General features: G+C 36.3%; 2 protein-coding genes across 4 annotated transcripts in view; one reads left to right on the forward strand and one right to left on the reverse strand.

Moving 5' to 3' along the window:
• The window catches only part of jvl (javelin-like), a 360284-nt gene that overhangs the window by 137559 nt on the left and 196883 nt on the right, over positions 1-25842 (reverse strand). The gene's annotated exons all lie outside the window — the stretch shown is intronic.
• Positions 1-25842, forward strand: part of LOC145665668 (uncharacterized) — a 35716-nt gene that overhangs the window by 679 nt on the left and 9195 nt on the right. Inside the window, exon 2 of the mRNA XM_081732847.1 lies at positions 3169-4880. Coding sequence (XP_081588973.1) covers positions 3437-4880 — 1444 coding nt within the window. The 5' untranslated portion in view covers positions 3169-3436. The remainder of the gene's footprint in view (positions 1-3168; positions 4881-25842) is intronic.

Raw genomic sequence — 25842 nt, forward strand, 5'->3', positions numbered from 1 at the left:
GAGTTGAGTTGATTTTAGTTCAGCGTCCCTTTCAACAGCAAGGCTATATGAGACGTGGACCTACTGATTATCGTTGAATCTGAACCACTAAGTTTTACGTCTTACAGTTATGTCGGCTATGCTAATGCAGGCGGTGATGATGAGTTGATGAGTTGAGTTGATTTTAGTTTAGCGTCCCTTTCAGCTGCGAGGCTATATGAGACGTGGACCTACTGATTAACGTGGAATCCGAATCACATGAGCTCCAGCCGGGACGATGGTAATGAGAAATGAATGAATGAAATGTTGCATTAAATTCCCGTACACGGTGTTTGTCCATCGAGTTTTACGTCCTACGGTTACGTCTACTAGGCTAATGAAGGTGAGGTGATAATGAAAAAATGAATGAAATGATGTAATGAAGAAAGTGGAAGGAAACTGATGAACTCCGAAGGGAAATCCACGCATATGATGTTTGTCCACCACAAAGTTCATAGGGCACGAACTGGGATCGAATCAGGGACCCAAGCACTTGAGGTGAACGCTCTACCACTGAGCCACCGTGCCCTCTGGAACGTAAAATGAAATGATAAGGACGGTTTTCCGGGGACAGTCAATAGCATCTTTTCGTTAAGTTGTAAAGGAAGCAGGGAATTTGTGGTCGCTAAAATTAATGACAAGTATATAGAAAAAAAAAGACGTGATTTGAACACGGGACCTCATGCACCAGAGGTGAACACTCTACCACTGAGGCACTGAAGTTAATTTCATAATTTTCTAATGTTAATAAGAGTGAAATCTAACGTTAAATACACATACACAAGTCAACGAACTGAGAGAGAGTTTCTGTATCTGCAATGTCTACTTGCAAAGAGCAGAAAAATAAGATAACAGAACATGTTTTGTATTTCAATGTTGTTCTCCAGCTATCGCGTCAACATTATCTTAGGTCATGGTTTCAGACATCACGAAGCGAAGATATGTATGTGTGTGTGTTTGTTTTAGGTAATATTAAAACAGTGTTTGAGATCTAAAACTTGACAAAACTAGTGTTGCTTATACATCTCGGATGTCGTTACCTATGTCATATGATGTTGATTGATTTTTGAGTTTAACGTTCCGTTCAGCAGCGAGGCTATATGCACCACAAAGTTCACACGGCGAGAGTTAGGATCGAACCAGGGACCCCAATCACCGGAGGTGAACGCTTTACCACTGATCCACAGAACCTCACGATTTCAACATGGGGCACAAATCTTCAAGTTAAAACAATTGTCTATTCTCAAATAAGAGAACATTTCTCCATTTCTTTAAGTTGATCTAGGAAGTTGAACTTTATACAGTTTTCTCCATATTATAGTCTAAGCTGTATGTGATATTACTTTAAAAGGACGAAAGTAGTTAAAATATTCCCTATTATTATCATCAATTTCTTCTAAAATGCTCAGAATCCCGTCATAGAATTCGTATACTAGCTATGTACACAGGCGTGCATTAAGAAATTTTTTGTTGGGAGAGGTCCAAGCTTTGGGCGACGGGGCTCAAACACTACAAACCTCTGTGTAGTATTGAACGCGTATTATTTTGCACTCGAAAAGACAATAAGTACTTGTAAAATACTTTCATCTATATTGTCATAGCGTCCCTTTCAGCAGCGAGGCTATATGAGACGTGGACACTAAATCACCAAGGACCCCTATCGCATCACAAGTGAACGCTTTACCAATGATTCACCGAGACCCCCCTAGTACTTGTAAAAATTCTTTCATCTATATTGTCATAGCGTCCCTTTCAGCATCGAGGCTATATGAGACGTTGACACTAAATCACCAAGGTCCCCTATCGCATTACAAGTGAACGCTTTACCACTGATTCACCGAGCCCCCTTAGTTCAAAGTACAGTACTCATGTAATAATATTATCTAACATAAAGTTTACTTGTCGAGGGGCTCCCTGGGGGTAATATTCATACACGTAAAATATTTTAAAATAAACAATATTAGTACCGATTCCATAGTTTTCGAAGGTGCTGTATTCAATAAAGACACTTTGAAAATAGTAACATGACATCTAAGGGGTAAAAAAAAAAAAAGTGGTGAGCTCATGGGGCCTCCCTAGGGGGTAATATTCATACACGTAAAATATTTTAAAATAAACAATATTAGTACCGATTCCATAGTTTTCTAAGGTGTTGTATTCAATAAAGACACTTTGAAAATAGTAACATGACATCTAAGGGGTAAAAAAGTGATGAGCTCACGGGGGATGATATTCATACACGTAAAAATAATTTAAAATAAACAGTATTAGTTTCGATTCCATAGTTTTCGAAGATGTTGTATTCAATAAAGACACTTTGAAATCAGTAACGTGACATCTAAGGGGTAAAAAGTGTTGAGCTCCCGGGGGTGATATTCATACACGTAAAATAAACAACATTAGTATCGATTCTATAGTTTTCGAAGGTGTTGTATTCAATAAAGACACTTTGAAATCAGTAACATGACATCTAAGGGGTAAAAAGTTGTGGGCTCACGGGGGTGGTATTCTTACACGTAAAAAATAATATAAAATAAACGATATTAGTATGGATTCCATAGTTTTCCTAGTGTTGATTCCATATCGTGACAGGATTCCAATCTGTGACTTCCCGTGCACTAAAGATGAACGCTGTATCACGTAAGAAAAAGAGATGAAATCTTTTAGTTTAAAATGTCTTCCATCCCTCATTCACACGTTAAGGGGAGCATATGAATAAGACACATGTAGGAACGGTTTTCCGGGGAAAGTCAATAGCATCTTTTCGTTAAGTTGTAAAGAAGATAGCATTGAATTTGTGGTCGCTAAAATTAATGACAGTATAAAAGAAAGAAGTGTAGAGAGGAGGAGGAGGAGGAAATACGGATTTCGCGTTCACTAAAATTAACGATAAAATTCTAAAACAGAATAAGTATAAAAGACCGTGTAATCTACATATCTTCATTAGTCAATACATTTGAAAGAGATTGTGAGCATACATTTGTTTCACTCTTCATCCCATGGAATAGGAAGAAAAGTTAAAAATATTTAAAAGGTATGATGAGAGATTATTTCATTGACATTATAAAGTTCTGTCTTATATAGTATATATTTATATATCTAATATATATTGATTTATAAGTAACAAAATTCATTTCTTTTTTATTTTAGGTTGCATACAAATAAAGATAAGTGTAATCCTTTTCCCTATTCCCGTTGATATTATTATTATTATTCCTTTTTAATTACTTATATATATCACATTTTACTTACTCGTATATTCTTTTAAACGCTTATATACCCTTTCAAAATATTTATATACATATATATATTCCATTTAAATAAGATTTATATATCCTATTATATATCATATTCATATACTATTACATATACCATTTACATATATTGCATTACGTATATATACATCTGAGGAAGAAAAATGGCAAAAGAGAGTACGCAAGATTTACTGAAGGAGATTACGGTCTTCATTAATGACATTGAAGAAGAAGAAGAAGAGGTAATGGGCGTAAATAACGAAACGCAAGTTCTTTTAAGTGAAATAAATGCCATAATCGGGATAGAAGAAGAAGAAGAAGAAGAAATGCAAGAAGAAGAAGAAGAAGACGCAAAAGAAGAAATGGAAATAGATCATCATGAAAAAATGCAAGAAGAAGAAGACGGAGAAGAAGAAAGAATAGAAGAAGCAGCAACAGAAGAAGAAGAAGAAGAAAGAGAAACTATTGAAATTCAAATTCCAGTAGAAAAAGAAGAATATGATGAAGAAGAACTATTACAAATATTGAACAGTGCTAGCAATAGAACGATAACAGAAGAAGCATCAGGCCGTATTAAAGAAATTATAAAGTGGTTACAAGAAGGAACAGAAGAAGACGTCGAAGAAAGGAGAAATGAAGAAGAGCTGCTAAATCTCACGTTTTCCCAAATAATAGGAGAGGATTACAATAAGGAAGAGATGAAGATAGAAGAAGAAGATGATAAGTTTTACACGAATGAACTAGAAAATTGGATTAACAATTTGTTTCCCGACCCCAGAAAAGAAGAAGAAGAAGAAGTAATATATCCCTCAATTATGGAAATATTAGCAGAGGCTAGTGCAGAACACGAAGAAATGGAAGTCGATTTAGACGATATAGAAAAAAGAATGGACGAATTGCTAGCCGTATTTCAAGCACAACGAAATTCAAATATACAAGTAGGATTCGGAAATAACAACCGTAATGATGGACACAATAGATTTCATATAATAGAAGAACGAAGAAGACAATACAGAAGATACAATATGGAGGGTAGAATGCTACGATTCCGTCTAGCCCCCGTGCGTGCAGATGAAAACCCTTTTACGGCAATTGAAGCAAGTCTACGGGCACTAATAGATTATTTACTACGTAATGTGGACCAGCATGATTACGTAGGAATAACAATCACAAACGAGAGAGAAGGACATCGTCCATTTTGGTTGTCATTCAGAGAAGCAAGAAATCTTTCAGCAGAAGTTCTATGGATAAGTTATGAGAAAGTACTGCAAAGTAATGCGGCTTTTCTTATAAATGAAGATTGCATCGTGAATTTTCATCATGTACGTATGCCAAGAGGACAAGGTCCTTTGAAACAACATATTTTGAATACTGAAGAATATGTAAAGGCAAAACGTGGTATTATCACAATTAAGAATAAAGGCACAAGATGTTTAGCACATGCAATCGTCGTTGCCATAGGACTGAAAAAATACAAGGGAAGAAATCAAACTGAATATAATAGATATGTAAAAACTCAAAGTAAATATATCATAGAAAAAGAAGCAGAAGAACTGTGTGAAGCTGCCGATGTAGATCTTAGTCATGGTGGTGGAATTCCTGAAATTCGTAAATTTCAGGAATATTTCAAGGATTATAAAATCACAGTGTATAGGGGATTTTCAGGAAGTGATGTTATGTTTGAAGCACCACCAAGTGATAACGAGAGAACTGCTTTAAATTTACTGTTTATAGATAACCACTACAACGTCATTGAAAGCTTGACAGCATGTTTTAGCTGTATTTTTTATTGCGAAAGCTGTCATAAGAAATATGAAAAAAAGCATGAACATTTGAAACATTGTACAGCTGTATGTTTTCGTTGTCATCAGAAGCCACCATGTGATTTTAAAGAACCCCATATTACATGCAATGATTGTAATCGAGAATTTTATGGCCAGTCATGCTATGACTATCACAAGTCAGCGTCGTATCAAAATGGAAAGCCTTTATGTTCCATTGTGAAATGTTGTGCCCAGTGTTTGAAAATTTATGTAGTGAAAGAAAAACGTTCTCACGTATGTGGAGAAACTTATTGCAACATTTGCTATGATATAGTACCACCCAATCATGAATGTTACATGAAAGTGAATGAAAGAAGAAAATCGAAAAAAGCCAATGAAAAAATCATCATGGAGAAGAAAGCTATGATTCTGTTTTATGATATTGAATGCACACAAGATACGAAAATAGAAGAGGAGGACGCAAACATATATGAACACATACCTAATGTCTTGGTTAGTCAACATGTATGTTACCAATGTTATGAAGATAACAACATCAAGAATGATTGTGTCATTTGTGGAAAGCGAGAAAATATTTTTGACGGAGAAAATGTAATAGAAGATTTTCTAAAACATCTTCAACAACGTCGACCAAACATTAAATCAGTAACCTGTGTTGCCCATAACTCAAAGGGATATGACGCACATTTCATCATTAAGACCATGGTTGAGAAGATGAATTGGACTCCAGAAGTAATCATGAATGGAGCAAAAATTCTCTCTCTTAAAATAGGAAACGTAACCTTCATCGATTCACTAAGCTTTCTTCCTATGTCCTTAAGTAAATTAAGTGGTGCATTTGGGCTTCAATCGTGCAAAGGATATTTCCCACATTTCTTTAATCGACGTGAGAACCAAACCTGTGAAGGGCCGCTTCCAGACATTAAATATTATGGAGCAGATACTATGAAAGTAGCCGAAAGACGCAAGTTTCTCGAATGGTATACCGAACATCAAAACGACACCTTTAAAATGAAAGAAGAACTCATCAAGTATTGTGTACAGGATGTCGAGGTATTACGTCAAGCCTGTATTTCATTTATGAATACATTTGAATCTGAAACTAATGTCAATCCCTTACTTGAATGTATTACAATTGCCAGTGCATGTAATTTGGTATATCGTAGAAATTTCTTAAAGGAAAATACAATTGGTATCATACCAAAGAACGGATATCGATGGAGAGATGTACAATCAGTTGAAGCAGTACAATGGATAGCTTGGGAAGAAAAAACCAGAAACATCCAAATTACCAATGCTGCACGTAGTAAGGAAAAACGAATAGCATCAATGAAAGTAGATGGTGTATGGACAGATCCCAATACAGGAAAAATACACGTCTGGGAGTATGAAGGCGATTTCACACATGGTTGTATCTACTGCTACCCTAACGACAGAGATAAACCCATCTATAACAATACTACAGATACCATGGAATTTCGATATGAAGCAACAAAGAAGAAAATCCAAAAATTAAAAGATTTTGGCTGTGAAGTGCATGAAATATGGGGTTGTGAATTTAAAAAACAATTGGCAGGAAATGAAGAGATGAAGAAGTATGTTAGTAATCATCCGTATACAAAGAAAACACCATTAAAACCTCGTGACGCTTTTTATGGAGGACGTGTGAATGCCATACGTTTGTATCATAAAGCACAAGAATCTGAAGGAGAGACCATAAAATACAAAGATGTTATTTCATTGTACCCATTTATCTCTAAGACTAAGAAGTTTCCAATTCGTCATCCTACTATCTACCTGCCTGGAGATTCAAATATTCCCACCATTGAAGAAGTAGAAGGATTAGTTAAGGTCAGTATTTTGCCTCCAAAACAACTGTTTCATCCTGTACTCCCTTATAAATCAAATGATAGATTGATGTTTCCACTCTGCCGTACATGTTGTGATGAATTAAATCAAGCACCTTGTAATCACAACGATGAAGACCGAGTGCTACATGGAACATGGGTAGCAGATGAAGTAAGAAAGGCATTAGAAAAAGGATACAAAATAATAGATATTCATGAAATATGGGCATATGACGTTGTTCAATATGATGAAAAAACAAAAAGTGGTGGCTTATTTGCAGAATACATAAACACCTTCCTGAAAGCAAAAACAGAAGCAAGTGGATGGCCAGCATGGTGTGAAACAGATGAATTAAAGAAGAAGTACATTCAGCAATTTTATGAAAAGGAAGGAATACGTCTAGATGAGAACAAAATTAAACATAATCCAGCACTTAGAAGTTTAGCTAAATTAATGCTAAATTCATTTTGGGGAAAATTTGGTCAACGTGAGAACATGGGTCATGTCAGCATTATTAATGAACCCAAGGATTTATATGAGAAATTATCATCTCATGATATAGATGTTCATCAAATATTTCCAGTAAATGATGACATGTTATATGTATATTGGCAATACACCGATGACGTTCCTGTTTCATTACCAACAGTAAATGTTGTCATAGCCGCATACACAACAGCACAAGCAAGATTAGAATTGTACAAATATTTAGATCAACTACAAGAAAGAGTATTATATTTTGATACTGATTCCGTCATTTATACGCAAAAACCTGGTGAAAGTACAATTCCAACTGGTGACTTTTTAGGCGATTTAACAAATGAAGTCCTCGAATATGGTAAAGAAGCCTATATTTCAGAATATGTCTCGGCGGGCCCGAAGAATTACAGCTTACGTATTTTTGATCCCAGCACGAAGAAGGAGTTTCAAGTATGCAAGATACGAGGCTTTTCATTAAACTATGAATCTTCAAAACACCTAAATTTTGATGTAATGAAGAAAATGATAGTAGATAATGAAGAGGATGCAGAAGAAGAGGAAGAATCTCGTCCTACTGAAGTAAAAATTACCAATGAGAAAAAAATTTGCCGCAGGAAAGACCATACTATCGTCAGCATGCCCGAAACAAAAATTTATAAGATAAATTATATTAAACGACGTAGAATACCAAATTCATATGATACTCTTCCATATGGCTACACTACTTCCAACAAAAGAAGAAGAGAAATGTAATAAGGCCCTTTATAAATATACGTATGAAGAAAGAATGATCATACTCTTTAACATGGACACGACGTGGAAACATCCCTTTTCATGTATTGTTGCCGGACCAAGTGGATGTGGAAAAACTTCCTTTGTAATACGTTTCCTGTCCAATTTATCACGTATGGTTAATACATCGTTTCGTCATATTTATTGGTACTATGCAGAATGGCAAAATGCATACAGAGAAATTTCGACAAAAGTACAATTTATTGAAGGATTACCTCGAACAAAAGACTTTTTACCTGAAACTGGACCACATCTTATTATTATTGATGATCAAATGTGTGAAGTGAACCGCAATATAGTTGATTTCTTTACAAAGGGTTCTCATCATAGAAATCTTAGTGTACTATTTATTACACAAAACATATTTCATCAGGGAAAAGGAAGCAGAGATATGAGTTTGAATTGTTCTTATCTCGTATTATTTAAAAATCCAAGAGATAAATCACAAATTAAACATTTGAGTTATCAATTAACTCCTGAGAATCCAAAATTTCTTCAAGAAAGTTTCAACGACGCAACAAAGTTACCATATGGATATTTCTTTATTGATTTAAAACAGGATACGCCAGATGAACTTCGTTTTCAAACAAATATCTTTCCTGATGATATTTATCATTACGTTTATGTTCCATCGAAATAGAAGAAGAAGATATGTTTATAATGATTGTTTTAAACTGTGTTTCTTCATTCTGACAATATGTCTCCAAGAGTAAAACACGGAGATCTTCTTCGTACGCTGAGCAAAGCAAATCCTAAACTACGTAAAGCTATACTGGCCAATGCAGACTCTTCAGTGATTCGAAGTATTTGTGAATGTTGTTATAATGTATTAAAAGGGAATGTACCTCTTACAAAGACACAGAAAGCAAGATTAAAGCGATACAAGAGGACGCTTCGATATCTTGTGAAGAAAGGAAACTCCATCCAAAAGAAGAAGAAGCATTTATTAGTACAGCAGCAGGGTGGATTCCTACCGGCATTATTAGCTCCTATTTTAACTGGTGCATTATCAAGTTTACTATTCCGTTAGTACAATGGAACACGCAAAGAAGATGATTTTAGTTCCACCTGAAGTTCTGAATCGTATACAAGCACCAACATCATCATCATCATCAGCCCTGGAGAAACGTGAATCTAATTTGGATCAAGAAATGCAAGAGATTTTACAGTTATCATCGCTTAGTGATGAAGAAAAGTGGAATCAGTATAACAATATTCTTCAAAAATATTTACACTTAATACGAAAACAAGAAGAACCTGTGACTTTCAATTACGTCAACTAAATCAGAGAAGCCTGAAGTAGAAGAAGAAATATTATTATCTATACCCAAAATGTTTCGTAAAAGAGCTGAATTACTACTACATAGAATGAAACATGATGATAATATCACGTGGGATAATAAAGGAACTGTTTACATCAGAGGTGATAAACTAGAAGGATCTCACATTGTAGATTTAATTTCTGATGTGTCGCGACCCCGGAAACACACAAATCCACCGGGATGGGAGAAATTTTGTAATTATTTATCTTCTAATAACACACCTCAAGAACTTATTGGAAATCCAAAACGTTTGTCATATATTTTACGACGAACTAAAGCATCACCAACAGCATCATCGTCAAGGGAAAAAATACCTCTGAAATCGTTTGCAGAAGACGACGAAGAAGCAGAAGAAGAAGAAGAAGAAAAGGAAAAAGTAATATCTCCTATAAGGAAAAGGAAACGTGCCTGTAAACGTCCAGTATGGTCAAGGTGGAAACCGTAAACAAACAGTTAAGCAAGATTTACTACAACCCTTCACATCCTGCCTCGTTTTCAACTGTTAAAAAATTGTGGATAGCTACAAAGAAGAAAATTCCTATACATTGTATAAGAAGATGGTTACTGCAACAAACAACATAGATAAAATCATACGTACAAGAAGAAAAGGCAGCAGAAAAGAATATCTTGTTCATTGGAAAGGATATCCTTCTTCTTTCGATTCCTGGATACCTGCATCATCCGTAAAGAAGATCGAGAAGTACAATGGAACCTGATGGAGATTTTTACGTTACGCTTCCCAGTAATAGTTCTATGGAATATTTTCCTGACAACACCTTAACATCATACACTACGAAACTTCATCAAAGAATGGAATTCCATGAAAAGTGGGAAGTGGCTATTGTTGAAATTCATTATCCTCATTCAATATTAAATATTAATGACGAAAATAATAAAATTTTTTACAAACCTGCAAAAAGTGATGAATGGAAATTTATAACTATTCCTGTACGTTATTACACTGACATATCAGAATTGATAAAGATAATAAATACGTACAACAGATTCACAAATTTACATATTTCTTCAGTCTTGTTATCTCGTTGTAGTACGTATCATCAAAACATTTGACAATGGCATCTTATCTGTTGTTCTTGAAACTAAATCATTTTAAGATGAAGTTCAATGTACTAACAAAACAGAGGAAGAAAGAGACTAACAAAACAGACATTCACATATGTGTCTGTGTGTTTTTTTTTAAATGTTAGAACATGAACGGAACTTTGAATAAATACACTTGTTCTTTCAACTGCCTTTATAACTAAATGAAGAAAGAACATATATATATATATATATATTTTACTTACCTATTTTAATAAGAACGAGCGGTATCACAAAACACACATACACTTCAGTTTTAGGTTGAAAACACAATCAATTGATAGGATTTAATCCTAAGAACTTAAAGCACAAAACACTCACTACAGTTTAAGCTGAAAACACAATCAATTGGTAGGTTTCAATCGTGGTAACTGAAAGGACTCTGATGAAGATCCGGTAGACGTTCAAGAGTCTTTGCGGGAGGGGGGCGGGGCTTGGGAATTCAAATTAGCTAACCAATACAAGACGACTAGAAAAGGCGTGTTTTTTCATGAACCTATAGCTGATGGTAACCCTAAAAGGCATGTTTCATCTTGTTTCTAGCAACATGATGTTCTCAAAGGCTATGAACATAACAACTAAACAGGAAGTGATATCAATTTACTTAGCATAGCAGATATCATCCTGTGAATATTCATATAACACACTTCACACCCTACGTTTTAAACAATATGATATGCTATGAGAAGTTTCCATTATTAGAATTTGCTCAATCAATGGAATCCATTCGCAGGAGGTGTGGGGGAACGGAGTGTATAGGTATGTGTTTCGTTATGAGACTTATATCTGGTTTCATGTCTCACGTCTTTAAAAAAATTGTGAAATACAATATTTACCTTAGCAACTAAGCCAATTTCATGAAAGGCTTTGATCATTTGACTATCACGTCTTCTACAGACACTTTGTGGGAATAGGGCTAAGGGGGTAATCAACATGATTTTGCATGAGTATGTGTTTCGTTATGAGACTCATATAGTGTGTCTCATCTCACGCTTTTAAAAAAATCATGACATATAATCTTTACCTTAGCAACTAAGACCAATTTCATACAATCTCCTGAGAAGCTTCGATCATTTGAATATCATGCTTTCAGTTCATATTCTCCAGACATCTCGTGGGGAATAGGACCAAGGGGCTAAATCGCTTATGCTCTTTGAAGACAAAAATCAATCAATCAATCAATTGGGAAGCTTCGATCATGATAACTTCTGTGCTAGCCGTAAAAGGCTATAAACATAGCAACTAAAGGCTTGTCGAAACTTGCCTCCCAATTCCAGGGGCTATGAACATAGCAACTAAAGAGGAGTAGGGGGTAACGGGGGTTCAAATAAACCAAAATTTTCCCACGCGCTTCTGTACTACCCGTAAAAGGCTATGAACATAGCAACCAAAGGCTTGTCGAAACTTGCCTCCCAATTCCAGGAAATGACACCGAATTCTAGGAAAACAAGATAATTTTTTGCTGACTCGGCCTTCTATACGCCGGGACATCTACTGTCTTTCTCATGAGGGATTGTAATTGTGTTTGGAAGGTCGTAATAAAATGATAAATTTAAAAAGCTTACGTATTTGATTCAAGATGATGTAATTCATTAATTAGACCCTCAGTCAGGGCTTATTTTATATATATAAATATAAACCTATCCCAGAGTTTGGAGCTTTTAAAAGTAGCTCTAAGTAGCAGATTACAACCCACCGCCCTCCCCCCCAGAAGTCCGTCCTGGATCCGCCCCTGCCCTCAGTTGCCAGCTATTTCACCGTACTAGCGTTTTATTTTGCTCCTAGCAGAAGTGTCCGTTTTATGCATGGGAAGGATAAGGGTTAATGAATATAAAGCAGTTAAATACTATAGAAATTGCTCCACCTTCCCCTTTTAGAAGCTGAATTTTCAAAAACAGTGCAACACGCATTTGCTTATTTTTTAACTAAGAGATTGTACACCGCATTTCACACGTTCAACGTAAGTGAATCCTCATTCGGCTTTTCTTGAATGAAGAGTTTGAAATTTGAGTATTATATATATACCCTTCTCTTCCCTTCAGAAGTGGAATCTTCTTTAATGCTGAAAGTTATTTTGAATTAAAAATGTGTGCTGAGTTCCACTTTCTCAATTTCTGGGATTAATCATACTTAGTCATGAAACTCTCATGTCCCTGCTTTCTCGATAACGATTTTTCTGTTCGATTTCACCTTTCTAGCTACAGTAGTATGAACTGGGCACTGATGAGTCTCTTACTCCTTTATACGGAAATATTGTATTTGGCAATTAAGTTACGAAATTTTCACCGTAAAAAATCGTTTAAATATATATCGATCAATTTCTTTCCCATTTTCCATTGCTAACATTTCCAAATAGGAAAAAGAAGAAACAGCATGCTTGGCCATCTTATTAAGCACTCCGATTGGACCACTGTGTTGATAGAGGAAAAGGCAGAAAGAAAACCAGGAAGAGGAAGACTAAGGATAGAATATCTACAGTAGATGCAGTTACGAAGGAGAGACCTTATCAAAGTATAAAACAGCTCTCCCAAGGGAGTGAAAAGTTTTAAAATTTCCACGTTGCCCATCAACCTATGGTTGAGGAGAGAGAGATGATGTTTCCAATGTGAAATATCTGTATAATTGTACCCGGGACACGGCTAACACTAACTGTTTGTTTTGTTGGATATTCGGTATTTATTAACAATTATATTCGAAACTTATTCAATGCCAATAGAAGTAAGTTTGAATTCACGGCTAACACTAACTGTTTGTTTTGTTGGATATTCGGTATTTATTAACAATTATATTCGAAACTTATTCAATGCCAATAGAAGTAAGTTTGAAATGTGGAATTATTTTAGGTTGACTTCTTTCCACGATGTTCAGAAAACCAAAGCCGCTTACCTGAATCATGACAACATATCTAACTCGTTACTTTTATGAATCGAAAGATAACGTGAAACGTGTATCTATACTATTATTTGCTACCGAAATTTTGATTCCTAATGTTTTCGTGTTGGGGACAAATCATTTTGTATTCCATGATATTTTAAGTCGCGTGCAGCAATGACAATGTCCGACGTGAATCAACCCCTGCTAATCAATACCGGAGAACGGAATTTCGCTTCCGGGTCACTGCTGTAAACAGACGAACACGACCCGCGCGCAGCTTTTGAAGGTTGTGTTGTTGGCATCATGCCTTACTGCTTATTTCAATTCACAGATCAATGTGTACGGCAATAAATAACAATGAAATTCTCACTGATTATTACAATGTTTTAACATGTTCGCAACCATAGAGATCCTTAGTAATGTAATTTTTGCCTTGCGTACCATCATTTCGAAGTCCGATTATTTGCCCATCAAGTTCTTATATTATGGTTGTAATCTATTTTCCTCAGCAAAATTAATTCAAAAAATTAAAGTATGGACCTTAAACTAATTTGGAAGGCAAATTAATTGACTCTAAACGTATGACCATGTTGAATATTTAAGCTCTTCTTACGCTTGAAATATGGTTCCATGTAACTAGAATTGTCTTACACTCAAAACAGGCGGAAAAGGCAAAATGATTCTACAATGAATGACGAACTGTAATTTTATTTTCTTAAAATTCAAGACAACTTCCTACAGCTATATAGTCATACATCTTCTACTAACAGAAAATAACGTGGTGGATAGCATAGTTTAGTTTGTTTTATGGCGTGGCAACTCTCCACAGCTCTTAAATCTTTTAAAACAATACATCTTCAAGGACATTAATGTGCTACTCGAAATACACAAACTCCTAGCGGATTTTTCTTTTTTTCGGAGAAAAGAAAGTAACTTTACTCAGAAGCGTATTTTCTGCATTGTAGCCGCTGGATAATAGAATACTACGAAGGAAAGAGAAGGTGTTGCATTCTTAAACAACAGACGACGTGGTTCTTTATGAACATTTCTCATCAAAGATCTCCTCCTCATGTACTGCAACATTTATCACGCGAAGCAAAGTGTGGAGTCTTCGTTCTCGCCTGGAAACGAAAACTTCCCAACATCCTGGCGAGGAACACCTGGGCCTAACCATTATGGGTTGTTTATTGTTCGTAAAAGAGTCGATTTAAACTCTCTGTGCCCAGTTATTTCTCTCCTTATATACTGTACGAGTATATTGTTAAGCATTAAAGTGGATCTTCATTTCTTCCTTAACATTTTCATTTCAGTAGGAAACTATCATCATCATCATAGCTTTGCATTATTAGCCTCCTGTCTGTGCTCTTTCATACCCTTTCTTTTAACTCTGTGTAAAGTATACAAAAGAAAATATAAAATTCTTGAACACCAATACCCCTCATTAGGCCTATAGAGGAAAACCAACTCATTCAATATTGAGCGCTAGATAGAGATACAATAGTTATTACCAGGGTGCGAAATCCCGGGGGGGCGGGAGGGATTTCCCCCCACCAAAAATTTTACACTTCCGTTTCCCCCTCACCAAAATCTGTAAGGGGGGACACCTTAATAGGAATATATAAGTAAGTCTATAATGAAAATTTTCAGACAAACAATAATTTTAAATGCATGCTGTTTTAAAAAACGTAGTTTATTTGTAAAAGGATCAGGTGTTTAACTTTTTCGGTTGTTCGGTTGTTGACGAGATGAAGACCTTTATTCTCTAGCGTACCAGTTGCATGCAAAATTGGTAAAATTTCTCAAACAAACAGATTGGTTTTCAATTTCAGTGGACGAACCTACAAACAGGTTTGCGGATAAGCACTTGCTGTTATATGAACATATGTGGACGAAGAAAATAAACCTTGTTGTCGTTTTTATAAATTAGTGCCTGTAGAAAATGCCGATGCAAAATCCCTTGAAGAGAAAATTATTCAAGCATTTTCCGAAGATGGCATATATATTTTTAATCTTAAAGAAAAACTTGTTGGATTTAGTTCGGACGGGGATGCAGTGTTTACTGGGAGAAACGAAGGTGTTCCTGCTCAAATTAGAAGAAATGTCAACCCGTGCCTAATTAGCGTACACTGCATGGCACATCGAATTGATCTTGTTTCTGAAAGAGTTTTTGGTGTTGTGAATGCTGTTCACAACTTTGAATATTTGTTAGGCGAACTTTACCAGGTGTTCAGTAAGTCATCTACAGCTGCAACACTTAAAAGTATCGCGACAGTCACAGATGCCGCAGGACAAAAATTTGAACGATTACAGTGGTTCGAATTTCACCTTAAACTGTAAGTCCACATCTCATAGCCTCGCTGCTGAAAAGGGTCATTAAACTTAAATCAGCAAATCAATCGTATTATAGTGTTAGTGCTTTTATTTTCTAAAGTTTAACGTTCTACGAATTTTCATTAAGGCTAAGGAAGACGGTCATGATGAGATAGTGGAAGGAAGCGGGAGGACCCCGAGAAAACCCCCACACAATTGTTTGTATACCACAAGCAGAATTTGGCGCGAGTTAGGATCCAGACAATGACCCCACGCACCTGAGGTGAGCGCGGATTTTTGTTGTCTATCAAGTATTTGTATTGAAGTCATATCTGTTATTTATAATAATATATTCTTACTAATGCCTCTTTCACATTATCCGGCGATTTGCCGAATCCGGTTTCGGCCCCTTTCATATTATCCGGCGTTTTGCCGTGGATAAAAAATATGCGAGCAGGGTTGCTGTGCAACTGAAGATACAAAACTCAGTGACTCTTGTCGTGTTGTGGTGGTTGTAATGGACAGACGCAAAATGTGTTTTCTACTCGCCTTGTTAAGACACAGGCAGAAAAAAAAAAACGTCAGAGACACATACGGGCCTGTTTGTTACCGAATGAGAGAACATGCCACATACAGAAAAGATGTGCATTTTTTATTAGAGAAGCGGTATTTTGGAAGACATTTTTCTATACTGTTTCCACAATTGATAAACTTGGGCAAAATAGCGGCCCGGTTCTGGATATTTAAAATACCGTTCCGGTATTCAACTGTTGTGACTGAGAAAATCAGGCTAAAGTCCTCTCGGGATAGTCAATCGTTGAGGTCTATCCGAGAATCTCAAGCCAACATTCAGCCACTGACCCGAAGACTGGTCTGTAGGCATTATTATTGTTATTACTAGCTGTTATGCCCGTTCTTCGCACGGGTCAGATAAAATATCAATGTAAACAAACTGAACAATGAGAGAAGAATTAAGAAACATTTCTAAAATTAGATACATTTTGTGTGAATATGTATCCAACAACGTACGTATTTTCATTGGGAAGGAGGATGGGGGCTGAATTTGAACGTAAACACTATCGGGAGTATCAATATACATCTGAGCGACCTCGATAAATATGAATTCGACACAAATATTGGTCATATTCTACTACTTTTACATGTCCCGGTAAACGCCCCCTGAGACCCCTCCCTGGTCCGAATTGTGAAAAAATCGCCACTGGTCTTCAGCCGATACCGCAAAAACTATGAATGTGACACTAACAACTGTCATTTCTACTACTTTTACATAGAAAGTAAACGCCTCTGTGATCCTCTGGTTCCAATTTTGAAAATACAACGCCTCTGGCTCCCAGTCAACGGGGGCTGTATTTGGAAGTCAGCACCTTGGGAGAATCACCATTCATCTTAGCGACAGCGAAAACTATTGATTTGACACTAATATTGGTCATTTTCGATTATTTTTACATGTCTCGCAATTCTCCAGCCCGGTGACTCCCGGCCCGCATACAATGGTGGCTGAATTTGAAAATCACCGCTAATGAAAGTATCACCATTTATCTCAGACCGCGAAAACTGTGAATTATCGGTCATTGTGGATTATCTTTTACATGTCTCGGTGATCTCCTGGCCCAAGTTCCTTAGCTGATGGGAACTAAATGTGAAAGTAAACGCTATCTTGAGTTTCACCATTGAGCTCAGTGACCCCGAAAGCTATGGATTTGACATTAATATCGGTCATTTTCGATTATTTTTACATGTCTCGAAATTCCTCCACCCCCCCCTCTCTGGTGATCCCCGGCCCGCATACAGATGGTGGCTGAAGTCATCGCTAATGGTAGTGTTACCATTGATCTCAGCGACCGCGAAAACTATGGATTTGACACTAATATCGGTCATTTTCTACTACTTTTACATGTCCTGGTAAACGCCCCCCTGAGACCTCCTGGTTCGAATTTTACATGTCCTGGTTCGAAAAAAAACGCATCGGTTTGATCTGGAGCCTGGACCAAGGTACCCGTGACCAAATTTTGGTAACTCTCGATCCACTCGTATGGTCCTATGCCGCACAAAGACAGACACAAACTCTTTATTTTATTTATATTAGATTATTATTATTATTATTATTATTATTATACTATTTCGGGTTTATTCTTTTGTTTTAAGCGTTCCGACTATTGACTCAAGTCTCTTTAATGCACTGCTCTAGTCTCTGAATTCAGAGGAGTATTCAAGAAATTACAGCCAGATAATTATAAAATATATAAAGTACGATATATTTATCAAATATCACATCATGAATTCTCTCTTGCTTTGCGTAGCAAAATAGTACATAAATATATAGCAAAAGACTGTATTGCTGAAATATTTGATAGTGTATATTTCAATTTTGGGTCACCGCAAATTTATAGAAGGTCATTTGTCCAGTGCTACACGGACATCTCCCAATCTTCTATTACATAGAAAAATAATAATTTATATTGATTTCGACACTTGGGTAATATTGGTCGTTTTCAATTCATTTTACATGTCATCTTTCCCCATATGTTGTATATACAGGTTTGGTTAATTACTCCAGATGTACTGGGCTAGAACATAACCACATACACAAACACACTCCACATAACACACAAAACCACACGCTCCCATATTATAGCAGCCTCTGCTCTTTCCTGGCAACACTTGCTTCCTCCCCCAACACCCATCCGGTAGTTTGCCGCGTATATGTGAAGAGCGTCATTGCTTGTAATGTCCCGCTTGGCTATACACGGCGATTTGCCGCGCCGGATTCTAGCAGGGAGATCCGGCTGCTTTTGCTCGCCGGATGAATGTCCGGCGACCGCCGGACATATGTGAAAAGCTTCATTGCTTGCAATGTCTTTCTACCTCGTCCGGCAATTCGCCGGATCCGGATCCGGCAAATCGCCGGATAATGTGAAAGGGACATAATAATACAATATAGATACATGGTATTATTTAGACTTACAAAGGTGACCGGATATCTGAACGACCAAACTGAGACACTACGTACGTACTTAGCGAAGAAACGAGAATTTCATAAATAATAATAAAGTACTCTGCAGCCCATGGTGATCTATGGCTGGCCAGGTGGAGCGCTTCAAGTTAGTAGTTCTAACGCTTGGTTAGGACATCGGTTCTCAGGGACTATTATTTCTGACTTATAGATCTCTACTGCTATTTTCGCGAATGTAATCTTCAATATAATGGTAAACACAAGGGTACTGTGCTCCCACTAGAGTCTAACCCTGGACCATACGCACCGAAGTGTATGTCAAATGCAGTACATAAGTTACCAATTTTGGTTAAATGTATAAATAACATTAAAGTATTTTTAAATAACAATGACGACTAGTTTGAACATTTATTATTATTATTATTATTATTATTATTATTATTATTATTATTATTATTAATAATAATAATAATAATAATAATAATAATAATAATAATAATAATAATCCACTAATATTTAAATTTTTTGAAGGCTCCACGAAGCATTAGTATGGATCGCTGAACTTCTTTCCCCCCCACCAGTTTCAAATGATTTCGCACCCTGGTTATTACTAGGAGGGTTAACAACCCCCCCCCCCGTATTTGGGAGACACGGCAGATCATCTGTGATGCGAGGGGTCCCCTGTTAGATCCCAAAAAGTCTAAATTTGTGTCCGTGGGTTTTCTCGAAGTTCTCCCGTTTCCTTCCATATTCTCATTCCACGCACATTCACTCTAATCAATTATCAGTTTTCTTTAGCCTACAGGGTATACCGTAGTGCGTAATACTAGAAATTTTATTCTGTCCAGTATGTAGCACAACGTTTTAAGTTTTTTTCGTCTCCCTATTATTATTATTATTATTATATTATTATTATTTTACACAAAATATACTTTTTCTTACATGAACGCATTTTCTAATAGGAACCGAACGAATTTTTACTACACTTACAGAGAATTCGTAGATTATGTAATCCCAGTCCGTTTTATAGCTGTTTTGTATAACAAAATGTTTTACATGTTAAATCTAAGTATTTTTTAAAGTATTCATTTACAATAGCCGTAAGGTCGTACCAAACCCCTCCTCAATTTTTTTTAAAAAAAATATCAAAAGCCCAGTAGTAATCAACACCCATGCTTCTGCACCTCACTGAGAATTGCTAGAATCCGACAAAAATTAGTATTTTATTTATTATTATTATTTATATGTAACGTTTAACACGTTTAACGTTTGAAACTGGAAGATGCGTAGGACAAATGAGGTAGCGACAATTAAAGATCTAATAGATGATTTCGTCAAGGAACTCTCAGAAAAATGTAATCAGACAATAAGTGTGGAAAGACATGGATGAATGCCGAAGGGAGAATAAACTATTGACTAAGTTAGAGAAAGAACTTCGGTTAAGGAAAAAGAAAAAAAATCAACGATTATCATCAAGAAGTGTGTGATAAAAAGGAAAGGGAATTGATCGAGATCAGGAATAGGATCATCGAAGTGTAGGCTGAGAAGAAAAAATTGGAAGAAAACGGAAAATTGGCAAACTTTTACACACACACACACACAAAAAAAAAAAAAAAAAAAAAAAGAGAATCGAAATGAGATGAGATTTCTAGAAAAAAATTACAAGACGAAATAACCTTATTCTTTTTCCCGTCTTCTAAGCGGTTAGCGTACGCGCCTTTGGCGTGAGAGACCCGGGTTCGATTCCCGGCGGGAGCTCATGTGGTTCGGATTCCACGTTAATCAGTAGGTCCACGTCTCATATAGCCTCGCTGCTGAAAGGGGCGCTAAACTAAAATCAACTCAACTCTTTTTCCCGTCTTATCCCGTGGGTAACACTAGTACTTATAATCAATGATTTTAAACAGCCTGTTTGAGAGAGAGAGAGAAAGAAAGAAGCAAAGGATGACACTTTCCGCAATTGGTCTGGAACCAATTTTGGTAGACGATTAAATAAAATCTAACCAAAGCAACGACAATATATTAATTATAATAGTATTTTGTGTTACATTTTCGGTGATTTATAATTGCCTTCAGATTGCCTTTGGTTACCTAGATAGTAGTACATAGGCCCTACTTGGTTTAGATCCATTTTGTCAGCTATTTATGAGGAAAGATTTTTGTCTAACAACTAAATTACAGCTAATTTTGCTAGGATAAGCAGGTTGACGTTTTTATTTTTTTTTTTTCAGTGAAATGAAATTAAAATTCATATTATAATGGAAAAATTAATAACAACTCCAAGTAATTTCATGCGTTTACACGGCTTAAGAAGTTTCTACATAAGCAAGCATAAACATGCAATGAAATACGCATCAATTTCAAGGAGAGCTTATGCTGTTACATAAATTACCTATATCTGCAAAAAGAGTAACACTTTACAAAATGTGACAACTATTATTAACGGATGTTAAATTTAGGTTTGAACAAAAATTACTGATCGATCTAATATAATAATTGGATATCCACTCGTTTTGCTGACTAGATTGCGCGGTTTTAGCATGTAATTCACTGGGCCTTATGCAGAGTCGTTCTGACGCGTGATTAGTGTCATACTAAAGAGTTCACATGAATTAGTCCCAGAAGCGACAGGAACTTATCTGTCCTATGAGCGACCGATTCATTTATATTGAGATGATGGAAGATGACATGATTCCCTCTCGTAAAATATGTTTGCCTCTGGCGTTATTAGGGCCCGAACAACCTTGGTATGAAATATGTACGTGCCAGTGATACTGTTCGTCAAATATATTTTTTCTCTACTATGAGTGTAAATAAACATTATTTTAATTTTGAGTTAGATTTGACATAAAACATATCAAATAACTTAACGAGACAACAGGGATATTTCCATGAAAAGTATATTCCTATGTAATTATTGAAAATCCAGTTGTAATATCCCCTTTCTTCAAAAGCTCTGTTTTCTGTACTCAATTTGATTCAAATGTAATTACTCACTAAGCACAGTAATATATTTTATTTTGGAAAACTTAAACGTGTAACAGTTTCGCCAACTATCTACTTTTTAGACTTCCTAAGACACTGTGAATAAAATGAAAAAAAAATGTCAATGATAAAAGACAGCTTTTGAGATCCCTTACATCTGATTGGCTATTCTCAACCAATCCCACCAAATACAATGCAGTTTGCTCTAAACAATCTAAAAGGTAAACTCTTTAAACTACCTTCCCCCCTATTGTAAGCTACTAAAACGTAAACTAATTGCTTAATTTGCCTTCCTCCCTTGTTTTGACTTATACATAAAAGCTTGTCGTACAGCAATCTGAAATAATCCCTTAAAACTAGACGTACTAAGTCCTGCGAGAGATTTGTAACTTGTGTAATAATTTCTTCGAATACACCGTGTTTTTAGATTTCTTTGATATCCTTACGTGGTGAACACCCTCTTTCCATGGGCGCCCGATGGGAAGGTAAGGATCGCCCCCCTGACTCACGAAAATGTATACGTAATATAGCAAACCACGTATATTAAATGCCAGATATACCAGACGTAATATAGCAACCATGGAGATGTTCCTCCCTAGAAAATTTTCTTATGACGCCCCTATCTCTTTCTGATCTCTTTCTTATGCCATAAACATATTCAGTCTAAACTTATACTCCATATCATTTTAACATTAAATTTAAAGGCTAATGTACTCTAAATATTTAGTTAGTTTTTCCCTTGATATAGTCAGTGTATTCATAAAAATTAATTCAAAAATATAATATTAGGAAAAACGTATAAAAGATTGTTAATGTAATGAGAGCATTCTCACGTATTAAATTCAGGTAGAGTGAAATTTTTCATAATACATTTTGTTAGGTTCTAAATCACATTAGCATGAAACAAGTTAAAGAAGAGAGAACCATATGTTCTTCCATCATCTTAGTATGAACGAATCGGTGACTCATAGAGCAGTTAACAGATCGAATCGGTCGCTCATAGGACAGTTAACAGTTCCTATCGCTAATAGGACTGTCGCAAGTGGGACGACACCGTTCACATATGTTTCCTGCAGTAGTCAGGCCTTTAGTATGGCGCTAATAATATGTCAAAACGATTCTGCATAAGACAAAGTTTTACACTGGCTAACATTTAACTGTTTTCATCCGAAAGAGATTCCATTTATCAAAAATTTATTATGGCAATATTGAACTTCCATGTAATTTCTGGTATGCAGAACTTAAGGACGAAAGTAACTTTCGCAATACTGTGTCACTTCGAGATACAGATCGGTGAAACTTGAACCATGCATAGAAAATATGGTGTCAGTATGGTACATGAAATAACAGACCCACTATAGTTGACCGTAGTCGACCATCACATTTTCTTAGCACAGAATTGCCTGTGGTTCGCAATGCTCCCCTTGCACGTGAAACAATGGTGTGGGCAATTCCACACTTTTGTGCTCTACCACGGCCTTCTCAATCTGTCTTTCGATGGTCGTGGCTATACTCGTCATACTTGAGTCTTCTTCCAGTTTCCCCGACGATTCTTCACCGAATGAAGTCATCCAAATATATGGTCTCGGGCCATGTTGTAAGTAACACTACCACAATGCACTTTAACAGCTCTCTGACACACAATGTATCGTCCCTTTCATTCAATTATTTCACGTTGAGGAAGCAGACCTATTCGGTGCTGCAGTCACACAGGCATCACACCATGCAATGCCTTGCTCCATGTGCACGCATGGAAGTCCTCTACCAACATCTTGTCGGTCTTCCATTTATTTTCAACGACTACGCCATGTTTTATTTTATTTATCTATCTTGTCATTAAGTTTTGCATATATAAACAGCTGTAATAATTCGGAGCTAACAAATATTCAATTCCAAATATATACCAGACAATAACCCTTTCGTCGTAGGAAAATTAACATATTCTGTACCACTTGAAATACTAACGTCATACTACCCTATGACTTACGGGTAAATCAACTGATTGAAACCTTTCAAATTAGCGGAACTTGCAAAATTAATTATGGCATAACTTTCCCCCCTATCATTTAATAAACACATTCCACACTGATTTATTTTTTAATAAAATGTTCTCGGTATGAAACTGTATCCAGTCACTGACGCAATAATAACTTGTTTATGTTGACACATGAAAATATCAGGTCACTTTCTACTCATACGAAAACCAATGTATAATCAATATTTTATATATTACCTCAAGCGTAAGTCGTACGTGTTTAAGTATCCACCCTCGATTTTCACACGATGTTGTGTAAAACTAGTAGTTAACTTCAGTCACAAGGTTTTTTTTTTTTTTTTTTTCAGTCCAATTTGTTTTTAAAAGGCCAGTGGCTTGGGAAATAAGATGATTTAACACTTTTCTGTTTGCCTGTCTTTTTTCTTTCTTTTAACTGTCAGTTATCTGAATGTAGTTCATGGGGAAACAAACGCGCACTTTCGCACACGCATAACTGTTCTTGCAGTGTGACCTAATCAAGTATAGCTGATCATTAATGTGAACCACTTTTTATGTTTTCTTCTAAACCCTCAGAAATAAAATCTTCAGATATCACGGTATTGTCAAAAGTCGCGCTTTGCCTCCGCCTTTCCCCAAAAAACATTTATTTACTTACATATACTAAATTCATTTATTTGTAACCGATTTACAGTCGGCACAATGTAATTGACAATTCTTCTCAGACTTGTGGAATGACTCAAATTAATTGATGAAAGTAATTCAGGTTATATTGAGGAAAAATCCAAGCCAATGATCACAGTGCGAGGCAGATGATGATGTTTGATTTACCACTGGGTGATTTCAACATACAGAGGATGAAAAATACTGTAAAAATACTGGTAATCCATATTGAGCATGAGTAGAGATACGGGTCCGCGGATTCATTTTTCAATTGTAAAGAATCCATGACAAGTAAAATCAGGGGGGTTGCCTCAATTGTAGATATATGAAGTTTATTTTAGAGAAGTGATTACATCAGTATTATAAAAAGTAGTGAGCTTTTTGTGCACGAGATGGAAAATGAAAAATAAAATGAAATCTTTACGTCCCACGGTTATGCACGCTAGGCTAAACGAGACGGCTGATTATGAGAAGCGAATGAATTGGTGGAATGAAGAAGGGGGGAAACGGGAGAGCTCCCGAGAAAACCCACGCACACGGCGTTTGTCCACCACAAAGTCCACTTGGCGTGGGCTGGGATCGAACCCAGGACCCGAAGCACCAGAGGTGAACGCTCTACCACTGAGCCACCGCTGCTCCCGTGCACGAGATGGAGTACGTGTACAAAATCTCAGGGCATAGGAGTCGCAGCGAGTCAAGCCTAACGTCATTCAGCAGCTGACAAAGCTGAAAGTAGTGCAAAAAGTGTTGAAATCCATATAATCAGACGAAAATTATTGCGCTGTGAAGATCAGTGAATTCCCCGCAAAACTGCGCTACATTTTACAATTTCATTTCAATAAATGCGCAAATACTGTGGAGACAACAAGGCGGAAATTTAAGTAGTCATGACGTCACCAATGACCTAAATTCTCTTCACCAAATTGTTACACCGTTTAGAGAAAGCTGGTTAAAAAATAATAAAAAAAAAAAGTCCGACGTTTGGATGCTACATGATTGATTCAAAACCATATACTCGATTGAATTTTGATCTGCGAATCTTTACTGAAACGTAACGTACTCCAGTCATTTATGAAGCGGTTGATCACGAGTAATTAAAAGTGGATAACCTACAACAACAATGTGCAAAAAAGGATTGTTGATCGAAACAAGAATATCTACAGTCTGTGACAAAGCCCACATCGAAGTTCAGGAAGGTTATGCTGTGCGTTCAGTAGAATTGAAAGGGCATTATGCATCACGAAATGCTGCTGTCGGGCAAGACTATAGACTCGGACCTGTACTGTCGACAATTAGTGTTAAGTGAACTTAGTATTTCAAAAGAAATGCCCGGAACTGTCAATTAGAAAGGGCGTCTCATATACCACGCTTCTAACGCTAAATCGCATGCATCTTTAACGACTCGTCAGAAATCGAGATAACTTGACTGGATGATTTTATTCTA

The sequence above is a fragment of the Thermobia domestica genome, chromosome 1 (genome assembly GCF_964235325.1).
Source record: "Thermobia domestica chromosome 1, izTheDome1.hap1.1, whole genome shotgun sequence".
NCBI classification, from domain to species: domain Eukaryota; kingdom Metazoa; phylum Arthropoda; class Insecta; order Zygentoma; family Lepismatidae; genus Thermobia; species Thermobia domestica.